The sequence below is a fragment of the Cucurbita maxima genome, unplaced genomic scaffold (genome assembly GCF_002738345.1).
Source record: "Cucurbita maxima cultivar Rimu unplaced genomic scaffold, Cmax_1.0 Cma_Scf00013, whole genome shotgun sequence".
NCBI lineage: Eukaryota > Viridiplantae > Streptophyta > Magnoliopsida > Cucurbitales > Cucurbitaceae > Cucurbita > Cucurbita maxima.
Genome location: NW_019272029.1, coordinates 3,087,632 through 3,109,200, shown reverse-complemented (window position 1 = coordinate 3,109,200; position 21,569 = coordinate 3,087,632). Strand labels below are relative to the sequence as shown.

The 21,569-nt window shown below is 33.4% G+C and overlaps 3 protein-coding genes across 3 annotated transcripts in view; 2 read left to right on the top strand and 1 right to left on the bottom strand.

Annotated features, from left to right (window-relative positions):
• LOC111488572 (MAR-binding filament-like protein 1-1) overlaps positions 1–2,280 on the top strand; it is a 4,939-nt gene extending 2,659 nt beyond the window's left edge. The window contains exon 4 of the mRNA XM_023136387.1: positions 159–2,280. Within this exon, the coding sequence (XP_022992155.1) occupies positions 159–1,883 (1,725 nt within the window). The 3' untranslated portion in view covers positions 1,884–2,280. The remainder of the gene's footprint in view (positions 1–158) is intronic.
• A 622-nt stretch (positions 2,281–2,902) lies between these two features.
• On the top strand, positions 2,903–5,894 carry LOC111488736 (protein SYS1 homolog). Its single transcript, XM_023136660.1, has 3 exons — positions 2,903–3,813; positions 5,032–5,258; positions 5,511–5,894. Exons 1-3 carry the CDS (start codon positions 3,590–3,592, stop codon positions 5,516–5,518), a joined length of 459 nt encoding a protein of 152 aa, XP_022992428.1. The 5' UTR covers positions 2,903–3,589; the 3' UTR covers positions 5,519–5,894.
• Positions 5,895–6,313: 419 nt separating this feature from the next.
• On the bottom strand, positions 6,314–9,880 carry LOC111488593 (probable sulfate transporter 3.4). The gene is made up of 13 exons (XM_023136422.1): positions 9,533–9,880; positions 9,266–9,314; positions 8,972–9,179; positions 8,716–8,887; positions 8,407–8,472; positions 8,184–8,297; positions 7,988–8,104; positions 7,758–7,884; positions 7,375–7,661; positions 7,115–7,305; positions 6,937–7,022; positions 6,784–6,860; positions 6,314–6,691 (listed from the first exon to the last, which is right to left on the bottom strand). The coding sequence occupies exons 1-13, from the start codon at positions 9,878–9,880 to the stop codon at positions 6,548–6,550; spliced, it is 1,986 nt and encodes a 661-aa protein (XP_022992190.1). The 3' UTR covers positions 6,314–6,547.
• Between the last annotated feature and the right edge of the window lie 11,689 nt (positions 9,881–21,569).

The window sequence follows — 21,569 nt, the reverse complement described above, 5'->3', positions numbered from 1 at the left end:
GGGGGGGGGGGGGGGGGGGGGGGGGGGGGGGGGGGGGGGGGGGGGGGGGGGGGGGGGGGGGGGGGGGGGGGGGGGGGGGGGGGGGGGGGGGGGGTCGCTTTTACATCGTTGTGTTCTTTGTTCTGTAATGATTATGGTACCAATATTTGAATTCACAGATGAATGCTGAACTGAAAGAGAAGGAATCTTCCATTACTTCAATGAGGAGAAGCTATGAAGCAAAGTTACTGAATGAACAGGAAGAACGTACAAATCAATTAAGGAAGGCAAAGGAAGAGCAAATTTCTTTGATGAACCAACTAAATACAGCCAATCTTACCATTGGACGCTTGGGACAAGAGGTCAGAAATGAAAAGGGGAAAATAGAAGAGCTTAATGTTTGCATTAGTAGCCTACAAAATGACCTGTCGAAGGCCGAGGAAGATAAGCATACGCTTGAAGCGAAACTGCAAGAAAGTCTCAAATCTATTGAACTTCTACAAGAAAGGGTTAACTTGCTTGGTTTGGAGCTTGAGGATAAGGAGAATAGCATTCAAAAGATCAATTCTTCCCTTGCAGAAAGGGAAGGTGAATTGAAGAACTTGTTTTCGTCGTACGATCGAGCAAAGGACGAACTGGTTGCTGCCCATTTAGAGATTCAACGTTTAAAGGATGAGCTTCTGAACAATAAGGAAGAACTTGAGACGAGGATTTCTATGGTGGATGAATTAAACGCAAATGTAGCTTCTTTGGTCATTGCGAGAGATGATTACATGAGAAAGTTGGAAAATGCAAACGATGAATACGATCGTCTGAAATTATCTGCCGAAAAGAAGGTGTCGTTAGATGCTGAACTTTTACGAGATAGAGAACAGGAGATTCAGGAACTGCAGGAAAAACTTAAGATTTCTGTCAAAGAAGTACATGGAAACCAAACAAGAATTGATGATCTGACACAGGAAAGAGACGTTTTGATAAAGAAGCTGGAATTAGAATCAAGTAATGCACAAATACTGAAAGATGAATTGGAAGTTGCTCGAGGGAATCTTAGCAAGTCGAGAAGTCAGGCTTCCGATCTCGGAAACCAGTTAAAGGAGTCGAAACGTAAGTGCTCAGAACTCGAGTCTGAGGTTTCTAGGCTGCAGGATGAATCTGATGAAGTTAGAAATTCACTTCAAAGCAAGTTTGAAGAGGCAAAACAAAATGGTGAAATCTTAGCCAATGAGCTTTCAGAAACCAAGGAACTTCTCACGAAAACGAACGAAGAGTTAAAGAATATGTCCGGTGAGTTCACGGTCATCATCGAAAGTCGGAATGGTTTACAGAAGGAGTTGGATGATGCCTATCGAAAAGCCGAAACTATAAGTAACGATTTAGAAGAAGAAAGGAAAGTAGTTGTTTCTCTTAACAAAGAAATTCAAGCGTTGGAGAAGCAAAATGTGAAGGACAAGGAAGCACGAAAGTGTCTTGAAACAGATTTGGAAGAAGCAATTAAGTCACTTGATGAGATGAACCGCAATGCATTGTTACTTTCTAAAGAATTGGAGAAGTCGAATTCCCACGTGGTGAATCTTGAAGACGAGAAAGAAGCGCTTCGTAGGAGTGTCACAGATCAAAAGAACGCCGCCATTGAAGCACAGGAAAACTTGGAAGACGCCCATAACATCGTCATGAAACTCGGAAAAGAAAGGGACAGTTTCGAGAACATGGCGAAGAAACTGGAAACAGACTTGGCATCTGCAAAGGGTGAGATATTGAGGCTCCGGCGTGAAATCAAATCATCAAATAAAACCAACCAGCAACAGCCAAATGCTGAAGCTGAAGGCAAGGCCAAAGTCACCGTCGCCAAGAGAACTGTCAGGAGGAGAAAGTCGACTACTCCGTCGGATAAAGAACTTTCCTGAGTGTCGTTTACTCTCACCCATCTCCGCTCTTACCTCTCGAACATCTGGTTATCCTGTTACTCTCTTCCCCATCCAGGCACTATTGATTTGTTCCTTGCCATGGCCCTTTGTATGCTACCAATAATGCAGCAAGTCACAAGATGTCGTCCACCATCCTTGCTGCGACGATTTCGTGTCGTCGGTACCGAACGCATGATGATTTCACACACAATGTATTCAAGTTGAAGAGGTTAGTTGCTGAAAGAAACAGAGAGGAGGTATGGTTGTGTGAAGCTTGCCATGTATATTTAGACAAGCCTGGATGTATCAGTTGCTCCACTAGGTTTTTGTTTGTCCATTTCTTGAGTTTATTCATTTCTTCCAAGTTCTTTGTTCAAGTAATACGTCCATTGTTTTGCATTCTTGATCATGATTTTTTTTTTCTTTCCCAATTATATAATTATTAAATACTAAATTGAAGTTTAGGAAAAAAAAAAAAAAAAACAATTTTGATGAAGAACAAAACCTCCCGAAAACAATCGATAATCAATATAAAAAATAAATAAAACTTATTTCTATACTCAATATTAAAATAGTTTTACAAGATAGCTTGATCAACCATCTATGGTCTGTTGAAAGGTTGTAACTCTCGTATTCATCGATACCATAACAATCATCATCGGTACCATAATAATCACTAGTTAAGACGTAACTCAAAACCTTAAAAATAACATTTTAAAATTAAAAAATATTATAAAATCTCTTTAAATCCAAACAAATAATAATAAAACAAAGAAAATACAACTAGAAAGAACCAATTTTTTTTTAAAAAAAAATATTTAAAGAAAAATAACTCAAAATTTAAAAAGTTTATATTTTTGTCTAATTATTTAAAAAGAAAATAACTCACGAAATTTAAAAAATATATATATATATATATATATATTCTTTTTGTCAAATTACTAAAATGTGGGGACCACGACTGTGATTTAAACTAATAATCAATATAATACCATTTTAATTATGGAAGTAATGAAACCGCGATTTTACATTACAACTGCAGCGCATCTGGACGAAAGAAATTTCATCACACGCGGCACGGACACGACCGAACTATCAGAAGAAAAGGGTGAAGGAACTTTGTCCGGAATCCTGAATTTTGCTGCCGGGTGCTTCAATTTGTCTCATCTCGATCTCAAGATTGATGCCTTTATGTTTTAGACTTGATCTATTTCTTATTTTCTGGTTAGACGGCATTGTGATTCGTTCGTTGTATTAGCGAATTCGGATTTATTCGGTTTCAGGAGTTGGATTCGTGAGGGAATTGGGATTTGTTTCTCTCTTTGATTTTGAATCTTCTGTAGTTATACGCTGTTGTGATTTTAGTATGCGTGGATACTGGATTTGCTTGATTCAGATCGAATGAAACGAGATCGTTGAATTCTCGTGCCAGAGTAGCGGGAGGATTCTTGATTTTAGGGTTTTTTTTTTTTTTTTTTTTTTTTTAACGAATGGATGTACAGCTTCACGAAGAGAAATAGGGATCTCTTGAATTTCACTGTTAATTCGGGAGTGTGAAAGCGATAGATAGCGAAGAGAACGCTTTAACCATTGGGAAATCGTTTGTAATTTGTATTTCAGTTATACTGAAAAAAGTTGGGTTCTGGTCAATTTAGGTTAGAGCATACTAATTGAGAAGAAGCTAGAACCGACTGACTGTTGGAGTCATGTTCTATGGTGCAGTTGTATGGGACCCTTGGCTCATCGTTGCCCAAATTGTTTGCCTTCAATGTTTGTATTACCTCACTCTTGGTATATTGATCGCGACTCTAGTCGGTACTCGCGTTTCTCGGATCAGCCTTGTTTACTTCTTTGATTATGCTACAATAACCGTTTCTACAGCCACTGGTTGGTGTGTTATTGCTTCATTCCTGATAAGTGCGCTTGCTGGGTAAGAAATCTGTTTTAGCTTTCATCCCCATAATATTTGGTATTATGTTTATTTACAATGCATGGTTAGGAATAGTTGATAAATCTCAAACGTGTTTGTCTACCCAGCTTTTATTTATTAAAGGTTAAATCTACTTAGCCGCATGCTAATATAACATTACCCTTGGTTTGGAGAAGTTGTAGTTTATGGAGACTTTGTGTGAGATCCCACTTCGTTTGGGGAGGAGAACGAAGCATTCTTTATAAGGGTGTGGAAACCTCTCCCTAGCCGCTTTTTAAAATCTTGAAGGAAGCCCGAAAGGGAAAGCCCGAAAGGGAAAGCCCAAAGAGGACAATATCTGCTAGAGGTGGGTTTGAGCCATTACACTTTGTTAGATTATTTAGATATTGAATAGAATAATCACCCTCGCTGAAATGGTTTTGATAGTTAACAATGAAAATGGCTTGTTTTGAATGTCATATAAATGTTTGCTTTTTTATCTCTACGTTATGTAATGAGGCAATTTTTGTGGTAAACTATAACTGCAGATAACTCTTTGGTGTCCGAAGTTTCTTTCTTAATGGTTTGTAGTATCCTATTTGTTGTTCTGTCAGCAATTGTTGTGAATTTCAATTAAGGTCCATGTGTATGTACTAGCTGGCTAGCTACTTTTTTTTCTTGATTTCCCATCTCCTAAATCCCTGTTAGCCGATTTGGAGAAATATGTTGTTATTGCTCTTTTAAACGTAGTCCGTTACTATCACAAAAATTCACATGTTCAATATTTTGGGTTTGTTCAGTCTAATTGTTATAATTTCTATTTAAATTGCTGATGATCAACCATACATATAGAAAATCTACGAATGGAGTATGCGTTGTTTTGAATATGTAGGCAGTGGATGGTGTCATGCTTTTTATTTCAATTTCTGGGCAGATGCTGGCAGTTTTTCTTCCTTGGGATTTTTCGTTTAGAACGTGTAGGCGATGAATTGGGGGCCGGGGGTGGTTGAAGGATAGCAACATAGTTTTGGAGCACTACCAACTAATAGATATTGTTTCTGTTAAATGTTTCCCTGAGCGGCACTTATTAGTGTTTGTTTATTTTTCCTTGTGCTTGACACAATCGCTGGTAAATGGTTTCAAATTAACCATTTTTTATCTTTTTTCTTCGTTTTTCATATTGTTTATACAAAACTCGTGTCCGCTTCTCTCACCGTTACATTTTTTCTTGTCATGCAGAGCAGTATATCTGGTTTATTTGATTGAAAGAGCAAAGAAGTGCTTAGATTTTGCAGCCACACTCTATATACTCCACCTTTTCATCTGTATCGTTTATGGAGGGTGGCCGTCCTCAATGACATGGTGGGTTGTGAATGGTACTGGGCTTGTAGTGATGTCTTTGCTGGGTGAATATCTGTGCATCAAACGTGAACTGCGAGAAATTCCTATAACACGATTGCGTTCAAGTAAGACTTCTCTCCTCAAAGAAATTAACAAATCTTCTTTGACATTCATATTGTTGGAATTCACAATTCATAGTACTAACTAACATGACTGCCAAAACAAAACATGCTAGTACAAAAATTTTAATTCATGTTAGCCTCATAGGCTTTGCAGTTGAGTTAAGATGCTCTGATTTGTACACCAAAGGGTTACTCTTTAGTTTTTGGGAAAAGATGGTCCTCTTGTTTAAGATCACTGTGCATATTTTGGTGCAGATGTCTGAGCAAGTAACAGTCAAATTGCAAGAACCACCTCTTCATGTGTGTGATTTTTTGGTGGCCTATCTTATTAAATTTGCGTAGCTAGTGGATAAAGCTGATGAAAACCCAGATCAAGTTAGCATCAAGGAAGAGGAACTATTTTGAGATATGAACGATTGGTCGTAACTATCGAAATTGCTATATGAGCTTTATTCCTTTTTTGTTTTAATGGTTAAAGAAGATATCGTTGGTTGCATTTATTCTTTTAATTCTTCACACAGATGAGTCTACAGTTTAGTTTGGAATATAATGAAAATTTGATTTGTAAACTAAAGGAGAATTCTGTTGGTTTATCTTTTCTTGTATTGCCTTTTGATAAAAAGGCCTCCATTATCGCCATTATTGGTTTCCTTTTTTGTGATTGAGTATGCGTTCTTCTTACGGTTGAGAGCATCTTGTAAAGGCTTTTTAGCCTTGCAAGGTGGTCTTTCCTGATTCACACGGGATTCCACATGCCCCATGCTACTCGAGTCAAAGCGTAAGCTAGTGGTAAACAATCAGATTTGCACAAACAGCCAAAAAGAACGGTGCAATCTTGACGAAGCTGTTTTATTTATTTGTTTGTTTTGAATAACAATTGTGGTTTATTATAGCTATAAGAATCTTATTGTTGATGGCTTTTGAATCACAATCTTAAAAAATTGTCCAGTTGATGTTCGATTTAGTTTTGATTGGTCGTTCATTTTGACCATATTTCATCGTTATATTCCAGTCTTTTGGGATTCCTTTTGCTGGTCTAACTTTTGAATACAGTAATGTAGTTTGGAATCAGCATATATCTTATTGGATCGTTAAATATTTCGGTATTTCGGACTTTCGGGGCGTTAGCTTCGTTGTGAAGAAAAGAGCTAGAAAGAAACAAAGATTGAAAACATTTCATCGCCTCTTCTGATTGCTAGCTAAAAGGGTGGAATATGTTTTCATAATCGGCCGGTGGTAATTTGTTTCTTACAGACTCTCCCCTCTATGATAGCTTCCAAGTAAGATATAAGTTATGGCAGCCTCTTCCATAGAGAAGAAATGTCCTTCACAGCTTCTCCAACCGAGAGGTAGAGACCGTTAAACTCGAATCGCTCCAAGGCGTCTGATTTATGCAGTTTTTCCATCGTGTTTCCACCTGGATTTGCAAGCACAAACTAAAGAAAACAAATACAGATATGTCTAATTAGTGAGAAGTTTAATGGAAAACATTTTGTTATGCAAGCTGTTCTAGCCACATGGGTCATACCTGCAGTGATTTTTGCATCAACATCTTTCTAAGCTCGCATACTGTTTCTATACCACTTGTGTCTATGGATGTTACAGCTGAGAAAACCATATGACAAGTATGAGCGAAACCATTTAGGCACGATAATCTCGAAAAAAAGGCTTCGTAACATACCCGTCATGTCTAGGATTACACATTTCAATGGGCTATCGTTCGTCGCTTTTACCCGCTCTTCTTCTTCCCTAACCCACCTAAGAATCCTGCACAGGACATGTATCCGTGTTATTGGTAAAATGATTCAGGAGACTCATCCACAAGATATATAATTTTTTTTATGTTATATAGAGCTCACCTTTCTTGCAGGTATGTTGAATTTGCAAAGTAGATTGGAGATTCAATGGCAAGAATGAGAAACGAAGGCACCCTCGAGGCATCACGGTATCGGTCAAGGTTTTGGAATATTTGAGTCCCAGAAATATTCCCCAAAACTATGGTGTTTGGCCTGGTGACATGCAGAAGAATCTTGAAAACAGAGACTCCAACCTGAAAATTCCAACGTGTTAACGACACAACTTTACAGTTCGATAAACTGACGTCGATGAGGAAACTTACTGCAATGGCAAGACCCATTGGAACCGAGATGAAAAGAATGCCGAAGAAAGAACAAACACAAGCTACAAAATCGAGCTTGTCAACTTTCCACAGCCTACAGGCTGCTTGGTAATCAATTAGTCCAATTACTGCTGTTATAATGATGGCTGCTAGGATGAAATTTGGAGTATAATGGAACAGTGGCATCAGAAACAACAATGTTATGAGCACAGCTGCAGACATCACAACGTTTGAAATTGCTGTTTGTGCCCCGGCATTATAATTCACAGCGGACCGAGAAAACGATCCTGAAACATCAATCCCGATCTGAAGAGTTAAAAACAATTTAAGCTGTAACATCAAATAACTTCATCGAGAAGGTTAGATAGGAAGGCAACAAACACCTGTAGTGACATAGCACGAAGAAAAAGATCCAGCCATGTTCATAAAACCAATGGCCATCATTTCTTTGTTCCCATCCACTTGATAGTTTTTCAAACCAGCAAACGTTCTTCCTACGGCAATTCCTTCCTAAATATTGTAAAAACGAAGTGAAAAAGGATCGTTCAGGCATGCGGATTAGGAGAAGTAATCAAATTCAGAACCTATAATCTCTTCTGAAACAAGAACTTACAGTGAGCGAGAGAATTCCAGTTATAATGCCAGTTTTAATGGCAAGTGCCAATTGAGGACCAGTAAAGTACAGCATGTTCAGTGATGGAGGATTGATACCCTTTGGCAAATGACCAATCTATTAAGAGAGAACCAAAAGCGAAAATGGTATCAGTTTCAGGGCACAGAACTTGAAGTTTAAGAATGTCAATCCGTACCACTGAGATTCCTGGAGCTTTTTCTCTGAGAAGGAAGACTAAAAGAGTGGACAAAATAACTGATGTCAGTGGAGCAGCTGCTGATATCCAGAAAAGCTTTGGTTTCTTGATGCTCTGTGTCAATTCGCGTATGATCAAACAAATTAGAGAACCCATTTCTTGCATTAAGGCCAAGAAAGAGCCATTATGAAAACATGGATCACAGTAATGATATAACACTTACGATATGCCTTGTTCCCAGAAGAATCAGAAGGAAAATGAAGCCTAAAACAATAGTTTGCCAGGACCACTGCACAATAATTAGAAAAACCCCATCAGTGAAATACCTCAAAACTCTAGAATATCAAAATAGAACCCTTGAAAGATATCTTCAACTATGCAATACAAATCAAGATTCTTACTATATTGATATCAAATTTTAATATAAATTTTAATATAGTAAAAGTTTGGGTGGCTCAATTATAAGAACTTCATAATTACTTGTTTCCTTCGTCTCTTTTCCCACCCTATAAGGCTGCAAGCAACGACTTACCTCATCTTTGCGGTGAAAAACAGAAGACATGACAGGAATCAATTGCATTTTGGAGGTGAAATGCGAAATTCCAAGCAACCCTTTGAGTTGTTGCAATGACACAATGACTGCTGCACCAGCCATAAAGCCAACTAAAGTAGCCTTTGACAGAAAATCAATCACAAACCCTAACCTGTAAGAAATTGAAAGGCACTCAGAAACAGAGGAAATTCATGGGATTTCAATCCTTCCCTTTAGGTTGTGCTTTGTTTTATACCTTAACAAGCCTAAAGATGCTTGGAACACACCAGCAAAGAAGGTAGCAGTGAAAGCTAACTTAAGATAGAGAGTAGGCTGTTCGTTATAAGAGACTGCCTCAGTAATCATCGATCCCATGACCAAAGAGGCAATTGAAACTGGACCAACAGCAAGATGTCTAGAGCTCCCAAGGATAGAATATATCAGCGGAGGCACAAAACTTGAATCTGCAATGAAACGAATCAAATTTAACTGCTGGTTCAATTTCGTTTAGTATTGAAACAAGAGATTTCACTGAAGAAGATACACTCACATAATCCGATGATTGGAGGCAAATTTGCAAGTTTCGCATAACTTATTCCCTACAGAAATCGAAACAAAAAATGGAGATCACTTTATCTAAAAGGCCAAAACAAACAAACGCATTAAATTAAAGCCAGAATGAGGGCTTAATTTTGACCAAGTTCGAAAAAACCAAACTACATTTCCATAAATAAAAACCAGTCGAATTAAGCTAAAACCCCCAGCCTAGCCTAATCTTCAGAACACGATTCTACAGATTTCAATTCGCACGACATACCTGAGGAATAGCGAGGCTAGCGATTGTGAGACCAGAAACGATATCAGATTTGAAAAGAGCTAGGGTATAACCAGGGCCCCACTCAAACACAGGGAACAGAGATTGAAGGCCTAAAATCACTTTTCTTAACCACGATTGATTCTGGAATTTGTAGAACGGATCATCGGGGAAGAACACCTCCGATAGCTTGTGTTTGAGTTTCTGAAAGGTAGTCTGCTTCGGCGGCAAGCAGACTTTGTGAATCTCCTCCTCCTGTTGCGGCGGCGGCGGCAGCATTGCCTCCGCCGGAATCGTCAACACCGTTTCACGACATTCGAAGTTTTCAACTCGATTGGAACTGATTCCCATGCCGGGTTGAAATTAAGAGCAAAGTTTAGTAGTAAACGCTATATTTTGGGCGGTTGTGGTTGAAAGCTTTGAGGAGAAATGAAGAGTGTATCGCAATTTATAGAGGTGAGAAAAAGAGAAGAACGGGAAGAGAGGTGGTTATGCTCTTAGCACAAGATGGCAGTTACTCGATGGTCGCTTTTTTCCTGCATGTCGAGGGTAACTTCGTCATTTCCTTCCTAATTTGAGTAATTTTCACTTTTATATCTATTTACTTATTTTTAAATATTTTTGTTAAAATTTATCACTTAAATTCAATTATATTTTAATTAAAATTTAATTTTAAGCGTCATTAAAAAACTGAAAATAATTATAAAAATGTATATTTTAACAATAAATTTATGTTTGCTCTAATTTTTTTGAAATTCATAAATTAATTCAATAATTTTTTTTAGATTGGATTTGGTTGATTAAATTGTTATGTATTCATTTTCAGCAAATAATATACTAAAATAAAAAATTTTAAAATATATATTTTTTATATTATATGTATATTAAAAATTTGCAATATTAATTTTTCCACCCGATTTAATTTTTAACTTAAAAACGTTCACGGTTAAACTTTTAAAAAGAAAATAATATATGTATTTTAAAAAAATAATTATTCTCTTATTATTTTGCATACTTAATTAATAATAATACCTTTAAAAATACTCTAGTGGGTCAGTAAAGGACATATTTGAAAGATTCAGTGAATTTAAATTATGTAAATTAAGTTTAAAAGCACTTTGGAATGTGATTATAAATTAAAGTTTGGAAGCAATGAGAAGCCTTAGCTTTGGAATTTTATAGAATGTTGTTTAATTGGCTAAACTTAGGGTTATATGTGAATTCAAAATTATATTAAATGTATTATAAGCTTATTCGAATGATCTTATTTACGTTTAACTATAAAGTTCTTATAATTGAGGCACTGAAAAAAAAAATGTGTACGATGTAGTGATTTTTAATTCTTTTAAGTTTTTCTTATTCATCTGATGATCAAGATCGCTCTCATTTAGATATAGTTTCGATTCATCCATGTTCATTTACTCGAGTGTTATACTAAATTAATAAATGAATATATTTTTTAATAGTTTAAATTATATTTATAATTGAGGAGAATTTTTATATTTTTATATTTTAAAATATGTTTTAGTTGGGTTTGACGTTAGCTTCGAGAAATTCCATATTTTAATATAAAGTAAAAAAGAGAAGAAAATAAATAAAAAAAAAAAGAATCCAAATAAACTGCTTAATTTATAAACATTTAAACACGATTAATGGAATATTTTTTCTCTTTTAACTAAAAAGAAATTGGGGTGAATACGTCTATCCAATGAACCAGAAGGCTACTGAATCTGGACCGTCGGTTTTGTTTTTTGTTTTTTTTAATTATGTTTCTTTTTTATCCCAACCCTTTATTCGGGGAAAATAAAATTTCCCATTATTAATGTATTTAATAAATTTCAAATATTAAACCGTCTTATAAATATTTTTAATTTTTATAATAATTTCAAAAATAGGTTGGTCGCGTCAACCCACAAACCAATCCAATTTTTTTACTTTTAAAAAATTTAATCCAACATAAATCGAAAAATAATTCAAAACACCTAACTATTATGATTTAGATTAGATAATCATAGATTATCGGGTCACATGAACATCTCTAATTTAAAAATAAATTATTACGTCACTCACCACTTAGTATAAAGTTTCGAAAATATTAAAACTTAGAATTATAACTTTTATAATCTTTATTATTTGTTTGATTTTACCTAACTGTCATAAATAGATGACACGAAAGTGTATCAAAATGGAAACACTTGCTAATTTATTTTCCTTTTTTAAGTAATTTCTAAGTTTATTATTATTTTTAAATAATATATATTTATTTAATATACATATGTTTATTATATTTTTTCCAATTATTTATTCTCAAAAAATAATTTTTTTTAAGGTCAATCAATTAAATTTTTGTGAAACACTCAGTACAGTTTGCTTTAATACGAGATAATTTATTATATAAATATAAATTTTATTCGATAATTAATTTATCTTTATAAAGATTGTGACATTTGTGTTATCTTTAGTACCATCTCCAATGATATAGCGTCGAAAAATTGAATATTAAATTATTTTTATTTTTGTTAAATTTTCTTTTTACAAGTATCAGTCTTGTCAAAAGATTTGAGTTATTTGAGTGAGTGGGATTTGTTAGGTTATAACATTTTAATTTCTGAATTTCAATTATAATATTAGTATATATAATTTAGAATAATATAAATTAAACAATAAATTAATTGGTTTATTATAACTCAATATAAATGGAGTAATATTTACGAGAATTATTTTATCACATTAATTATGATTTATTCAGTCATTTGTTATTTAATTTCTCAATTTAAAATATGAAATAATAAAATTTAATGTAATGATCAATTTTGCAACATGGCAAAGGGGAAATATCAAACACTATGAAATGCTCCACATTAATACCACTAATATTTAGTCACATCATTAATATTAGAGATAATATTAAATTTAATAAATAGAATACCGATAAGTTTATTAGAGTATTAATGATTTTAAATCAACCTCGGAGATTATAAAAATTTGGTTCAGTTTTCATATTTATATTTTTTTTTTCTCAAAACAGAGTTACAATTCAACTCTATTTTTTAAAAAATTAAGAATATTTAACGTTGATATTAGTAATTTGTTGTGATTTGTAAATAATTGAATTTTTTTTTCAATAATAATAATAATAAAAAAATAGGGGACAACCCAACTTGAAAATAGAAGGTTGAGTTAGTTGTGAATTTTGTTCGGATTTTTCGGATTACTAATAAAAAAATATTTATTTATGTAGGGAACAAAGTAGAGATTTTGGATGAAATTTTTGCTGGATTTTTTTAATTTTAATTTTAATATATATATTAAATATTCCTTTCATATAAATTTTAATACATATTACTTCGTGAAGTAGTTTATAAATTTTAATATATATATATGGAACTTAGAAGGGACAGAAAATATAATTTTTGTGTCTGTCCTAAGTTATGTGATATTCTCGGATTGAAGTGGATTAAATAGACATCTCTACATACGCTCTCTTTTGTCTATTAAATAAAAAATAAAAATAAAATTATTTCTTTTTCGAATTCAACGTATAGTGGGTAGATACAAGTCACCGACCATCATTAAAAAAAAATGATGCCTTAACGTGAGCTAGACCGAGAATAATTTAAAATGAATAATTTTTTTTTATTTAGGTTAGAGAATTTTACCGCTCTTAGGTATTCCTAAGAAATCATTACAATATCCTACTTTGGACGCGAAAGTATTAATAAAATTTATTATATTTTGTGAGAAAAACATATGAGGTTTGGACAATATTATGTCCGTACTAAGATTGTGGTTTCTTAGTCGGATCGGATTTTGTCTTTGTGTGTGTCCATGTTTCCAAGTCAGAAAGCCAACACTGTTGACTAAATTTAGTCAAAAACAAATCACCCTTAAGTCAACCACACCTGCCCAACCTCGTTCCTTCTTCCATTTTATAAATTAATTTATTAATTGTCCATTAAACCACTAGCCTCTCAACTTTGACATTTATATTTATTCCTTTTAAAAATTTCAATTTTATATCAAATTTTTAAATTTTAAAAAATGACAAATATAATGCCATTTTCTACTAATTACATTTTAATTTTATAGCTAAATTAAAAAAATCTATAAAAAAAAATACTTAATTTTGGATAGAAACGATTAGTACTTTTAATAACGTTTCAAAATACTTTTGAACTCTAAAAAGTTTTATTAATATCTTTCGATATTTTAAAAAGTTTAAAAAGATTCTTACCGTTAATATTATTTTTAAAAGTACTTATGAGATTTTAAAACTAGCTTTGACACCTTCTATTTTTTAAAAAAATTAATTAAAATCTTATTGTTAATATATTGACGAAAACCTCACCTTATAAATTATCTCCAAATTTTTTAATATTAGTTTTGAAAGTTCATGGGTATTTTTTGAACATGGGACTAACAGATGCTTAATTATTTTTTTCGGTGTTTTATAAACTTTTGAAAACTCAAATCTAATTTTTTTCGGTGTTTTAATAAGGAGTTTTTTTTTCCTTAAAAAATAAATAATAAAGATCGGTAAAAATTCTCACTCATTTCCGATCATATGTATTGACACGTGGAAAAGATAAATTAAAATAATTGAATTATTCCAATAAACATTATCATGATTCCCACCCATATAAATTTTTCTACCACTAACTTACAAATAATAAAAGATAATCAGGGAATCCTCTTTGTTGGGTTTGTAATGGGTAGTTGTTTCGAGTAATTTATTTAAATTTTTATTTTTAATTAAAGTAAAAGGTTTGTTCTCGAAATATATATATATATATATATATATATATATATATATATATATATTTTTAAACGTTTAATTAAGATTTACCATTTAAATTGAATATATATTTTAAAAAATTATTGAAGAATAAATAATAAAAAAAATTAATGGAATAAAATAAATAATTGTACACAACTAAAAATTATTTTTTTTAAGATTAGGAATAAATTCCGGTTAGTTTGCTTCAACCCAATCTAATTTTAGATAAATTCATAAACCAAACTTAATCCAATAATTTTGGAATGAGTTGATTGAATTTTTTCGAATTATCTAATTTTTTAAACACCTTTAATAATGGGTGCTAGTACGAACACCTATATAATATCTCCAATTAATTTGTTTCTAAATTAATATCTCTAATGCTTATTAAAAACATGTAATTTTCTTTCATCCTCTTGAGCCATATTATTTGGTTGGTGCTCGATTTAATTAGTTGATATCGATGGAAAGCTAAGTATGTGTTACATTTTTTTTTCCTCTCAAGATATACGATTCGTTTCAATAATTAGTTCGAATTTCATATTCTCGACGATTCTATAAGAAAGAAGGGAAAGAAAACGTACCCTCTTGTTAATTTTATACGCTTCTCTATTAAAATTATTTATTATTACATAATTACTTTTTATATAGTTATATTTAATTTTTTTTTAAAAAAAATAAAGGATGAGAAAATAATAAAAAAGTGAAATTCTTTTTTGTATTAGAAGAAGAATAATAATTAATTTAGATAATTATAATTGAAGAAATAAATTAATGGCCCTGTTGAGTTGCATGTGTAGAGGGGCACCTTGATGGGTAGGGTTAGCGAAGAGAGCCGTTGAGCCATTAAATTGGCCTTCAAAGAGAAGAATATAGTTCACTTTTTTGACTTGGAGTGGGGATGGATGCTAATGAAGATTCTTTTTCCTTTACTTGCAATAAAAATGGAGCCCCCCAATTATAAATATTCTCATTTATTTTCTTTTTTCTAATTATAAGTTTACCACATGTTTTTTTTTTATATATATATATTTTTTTTTTGTATATTCTATTCGTTAATGGACAGTGGAGAGCTGATTTCTTGTGTAATGATCTAGTTAGTCCGAGCCTATCTCGTTAAGTATCACCATCAATCTTAAAGTTTTAAAATGTGCCTACCCACCTCTCTTGAGGGTTCAACGTTCTCACTGATACACCGCTCGGTGTCTGATACCATTTGTAAGAACCCAGTTAGTCTAAGCCCACAATTAACAAATATTGTATGTTTTGGCTCGTTACATATCATCGTCAATCTCACAGTTTTAAAACACGTCTGCTAAAAAAGATTTCTCCACTATAAGAAATGTTTCATTCTCCTCTCCAATATATGTGGGATCTCAGACCATATCTATATCTATAGTACATTTTGAGCCATAGTTGATCTTTCTAGAGTAGACTGATTTTGGCAAACAGTCATATGAGCTTAGGAAGTGTTCGTCAAGTGTTCGATTGACACCAATTTTTTTTTATTATTTAAGCTCAATTTTAGAAAATTGGGTTTAAAATATAACAACAAACAATAAATTAATTTTGAATTATTCAAAATACATTTCATAATGTTTTAATATCATAAACTAATTTATCAACATTAAAAAATGTCTTTAATATAGTATAATCTCGTACGCGGCGATTAAAACATCAACGATTTGCATTGAGATGATGGTGACATTCTAATATGGACTATAGGTTAAAGCGAAATTTGATGGTCCATTTTAATCTCCCCATACTTTTTTTTTAAAAAAAAATTATTTATATTTTGCCCTATTTCTTCTCTATCATCTAGATAAAGTAGAATATTCTTTCTTTTTTTAATTAATTTATTTATTTTAGTTTACTTGATTTGAGGGGCAAAAATGTCCATTTGCTTGTTAAGTTCAAACTCTAATTTAAATTCCAAATTTGCCCTCACCTTCCTATTGGCACCTTTTGCAATATTATTTCTTTCTCATAATTTAAAATTTGTTATATTACAAAAGAGGTTAAATTACATGAAATCCTTATATATTTATAAATTTTTAATTTTATGTCTATTTTATGTCTAATAAATAACTAATGTATAATCAATTAATAAATATAAAATTAAAATTTATTCTTAATAAAATTCTAAAATTTTCAATTTTGTATTTAATAATTGAGTCAATTTTAAAAAATAAATTCAAATTTAAAAATTTAGAAACTAAATTTATAATTTAATATTTATTGTAACAGTTCTATAAATGTTAACATTATAGATTCGATGTATGAAAATTTGAACTCTCGACTTCAAGAGAGAACATATGACAATGCTCACGTCGAGCAACGAGCAGCTCAAGTATTTAATATGAATACAATTACAAAATATCAATTTTGATACTAATGTTCATCCTTGTACCAATATTCAAAGCCAAATTGATTCCAAATTAGGGTTTAGCAATCAAGAATTTGGTAAGGTCAAATAGCTTTCAAAAGAAGATAGATAATGGAAGAAGGTGAAAAAGGAATGGCTAGAGGTGGAGGAAGAAGAATTGGGCACAAAAGGGGTTTTAGAGAACGAAATGATTTTGTTTTTTTTTTCTAATATGACGACGTGGGGTGTTGGTATAAATCTCAACCACGAAATATAAAGTAAATATCTTAACGAGTAAGTGACGTATTGATATGGGCGAACTAAACTCGAAAGGTCTCAACCTAAGTTGGGGACGGGAGTGCTTTGACTGATTAGTCGAGCTTTTCTTTCTTTGAAACCAACTAAAAAAAGGATGCGTGCTAGTTGTCACAATCACAGTCGTGCGACACTTGCTCTAACCCAATGAACAAGTCAGTTGTGAGAAATTCGAACGTTGAGAACAACGTTGATATATGCTCAAGCTTCGAGTCATGTTTGCGAGAAATATTTTAGAAAACGTGAGGAAGGAAATACATTTGAAAAGGATTTGAAGGAACTAAAGAAAGTAACGTTATATGACTATAAGCAAAGAAAAAACATCACAACTTAAATAACATATAACTCAGGATGGAAAGAACTGACGATTAATCACATCTCTTTATAATACATTTTGGGACATTTTACCCTGGTGGGTGTAGACTTATTTTGATGAATGGTAAAGGCGTATCTAAGATGTAAAAGGTTTTGGAACGGGCATGCGGCCATGAACATGTCAACGATAAGCATGATCAGGACATTTGACATGTAACCATAGACAACACGTTTTGGACAAGCATGACTGAGACATCTGACATGCAACTATAGACAACACGTTCTATACAAGCATAACTGGACATCTGACATGCAATCATAGGTAACACGTCTTGAACAAGTATGATCGAGTCATCCAACATGCAACCAAAGACACGGAAGATGACTGTGACACAAATAACACAAAAGAATAGGTACTTCCCTTAGTTGGGTGGGGAATTGATTAAAGCAAGCACCATAGACTAGAGAGAAAGAAGGGAAACAACGAAGAAGGAAGGGGCCAGGCACGTTAGAGAATGATGGAGGGTGCAAAAGAGCCACACGTATCCTCCTCTCTAGCAAATGTCACTTCATTCAATTACCTTTTTCATAAAATTCCAATTCATAAATGAAGTTTGAAGCTTCTAAGTGCTTTCTACCTTCACTTTTTATCGCCACAATGCTCCAAATTGCTTTACCATTTTGATTAATGGGAAAGATCTTGCATTCGTTCGTCACGTGTCACAAAGGAAATCTCAGATTCCACCCCCTTTTGAGGCCTAGTATCCTCGCTAGCACTTGTTCTTTTCTCAATTCGATGTGGGACCCTCGGTTAAATCCATCATCTTTAGAGCCTAGCATCTTTATTGGCACACCGCCTCGTGTCTACCCCCTTTAGGGAACAACCTTCACTTGTTTCTTTTTCCAATCGATGTGTGACTCTCGGTCAAATCCACCCCTTTTAGGGCCAAACATTCTTATTGGCATACCGCTTCGTGTCTACCCCTTTGAGGAACAACCTCCACTTGTTCCTTTCTCCAATCGATGTGGGACTCTCAGTCAAATCTACCCTTTTTAGGGCCTAGCATTTTTATTGACACACTGCCTCGTGTCTACACCCTTTGGAGAACAACCTCCTCGTTGACACATAGTGCAGTGTCTGGCTTTGATACCAACTGTAACGGTCAAAGCCCACCACTAGCAGATATTGTCCTTTTTAGGCTTTCCCTCTAGGCTTTAAAACGCGTCTACTACGGCAAGGTTTCCACACCATTATAAAAGGTATTTCGTTCTCCTCCCCAACTAACGTGGGACTCTAAAAAATATTAACCCTAACTTAGTTTTTTCACCTAATACTTTAAATGCTCCCGAGCAGGACTTTTGCATTCGGGGTTAGGTTGACCAAGAACCACCCAAGAGTAAAAAGGTAAAGGTGGAAAGACAAATAACATGGGTTGGTCTAGAAAAATGAGGAGGCTTTTTAAGTGGACAGGTTTATTCCGGTATATACCGTTTTCTTGAACAGCGTTATTTAATTTTTTTTTTTTATCTTAATTAAAATAAATCCCTAATGTGATGATGATTTAGTTGAATTTTAGGGTACCCTTTTTATTTCCCTTTTAATCCTACCTTCAATGCTTGTATATTTAATACCCACTTTTGTTAAAGGTCAACTTCATTGTCATACACCACACTCTTTCCTTCCTTTTCCACCCTCATATGTGGGGGAGAAATAATTATGATGATCAATTTATTGGGTAGATATCACATTTTCTTCTCGATTATACGATCAAATAGTTGTTTTTGGGTTTGAGGTTGTCGTTTCGCTATCATTCACAGGTAAGCTCGTTTTTGTTTTCTCTCGTCAGTATGAAACCTTAAATTATTTCTCGTATTTAGTTGCCTGATTGCTTTCAAGTCAAACGAAGAAAGATAGTAATGTTGGGAGTACGACTAACCGACCGACCGACCTTCGATATTGGTAAGGAAAGGTAAGATTTCAAGTATAAAGCGAGAGATAATATTTCAATTGGCGTGAGACATCTTAAGTGAAACCAAAAGCAAACGAAGAAGTGTTGAATATGTAACAGCCTAAAGCCACTGTTAGTAGATATTGTTCGCTTTATTTCGTTACGTATCGTCATCAGCTTCAGGGTTTTAAAATGCATCTGTTAGGGAGAGGTTTCCACACTCTATGCTTCGTTCCCCCTTCAACCAATGTGGGATATCTCAGTGCGTTAGAAAGGAGGAAAGCATCATGGTACTTTATTTGAAAGGAGAATTATTGAGAATATGACCAAAGTCAAACAAGTTGATAGAATCCTCGAGCTATATAGTGCCAAATTTTTACGAGACATTATATGATGAGAGCACAACATCTCTACAGTACGATAGATCTTTTGAGTGAAACTAAACATAAAGTCATGAGAACTTATGCGCAAAACAAGAACAATATAAGATCATTGAGAAGATACATGAATGATGGTTGGCGTTGACCTCTAAATAAAATGACATTTCAGACGTGCACAACCACAAAAATCAAACTATTCTTCCCGACCATCCCTATAAAGTTTCATCTTCTATTTAAAAAAGAGACAAAAAGAACGGTTTTGATTTCATTTGCTACATTGCTCGAAAATTAAAAAAAAGAGGCTTCATCATTTGAATGATGGTTTATTCTATGGAATATGCTGTTCATCTTAGATGGCTTATATTTACAAGTTAGAGAACATGTTGGCTGCAGAAATATGGTATAAAATCTCAAGAAATTCTGGTTTTATGAACTTTTGGAATAAACCCAAATGCTCATTTAGTAGTTCCTATGTTTATTATATTGATCTTTCTTAGTGATGATGGAGGGTGATGCCATTATCATTGGTTGATAACAATGATGATACCTTGAATGTATTAAGGAGATGCTTGTGCATCTATCATTCGACCTAACTAATCTATACGAGTATAATTTAGTGGATAAGTGTGAGATTCCATATCGGTTGAAGAAGAGAACGAAACATTTCTATAAGGGTGTGAAACTTATTCCTAGTAGACGTGTTTTAAATTGTGAGACTTAACGGTGATATGCAACGGGTAAAAGCGGACAATATTTTCTAGAGGTGGGTTTGGGCTATTAGAAATGGTATTAGAGATAGACATTGGACGATGTGATAGTGAGAACGATGGGCCTCCAAGGGGTGGATTGTGAGATCCCATGTCGGTTGAAGAGAGAAATAAAACATTATTTATAAGAGTGTGGAAACCTTTTTCTAGTAGACGTGTTTTAAAACTGTGAGGCTGACGGCGATACATAGCGGGTCAAAGCAGACAATATTTGCTAGAGGTGGGTTTGAGCTACTATAAATGGTATTAGAGACAAGACATTGGACGATGTGCTAGTGAGAACGATGGACCTCCAAGGGGTGGATTGTGAGATCCCATGTCGGTTGAAGAGAGGAATAAAACATTCTTTATAAGTGTGGAAACCTTTTTCTAGTAGACGTGTTTTAAAACTGTGAGGCTGACGGCGATACATAACGGGTCAAAACAGACAATATTTGCTAGAGGTGGGTTTGAGCTACTATAAATGGTATTAGAGACAAGACATTGGACGATGTGCTAGTGAGAACGATGGACCTCCAAGGGGTGGATTGTGAAATCCCATGTCGGTTGAAGAGAGAAATAAAACATTCTTTATAAGAGTGTGGAAACCTTTTCCTAGTAGACGTGTTTTTAAAACTGTGAGATTAACGATGATGTTGGCTTATTGGCCCTTGATCTCACATTAATTAATTTCAATGAATTAATTATTGATGTTTTGATGATAACAAACCTACTTTTAATTATTAACTATTTTCAGTTTTTTGAACTGTCCACAGTATAAGGTCGGGAATAACGATTACAACAACTTTTCAATTACTCAAATCAGAGCTAAAACGAAGAAATTAGAGTCGAGACAACATACCCGACGTGATGATGTGGCAACAAAATCAAAATGATGGACAAATCAAAATATATCAAAGTATGACATTTATAATATTGGAAGAGTAACACATGGTGGAGTTTTTCTTATTATTACATTTCTAAATAAAATTATTTTTACAAATATAAATTTGAATATAACCGTTACTCACATCGAATTTTATTATTACTATATTATATTATTATATTATTATATTTTAAAATTTTGGTAGTTACTCACATCATTTTTATTATTATTATATTATTATATTTATAATAAATTTTGAATTACATTTTACCGTTACTCACATAACTTTTTATTATTATTATATTAT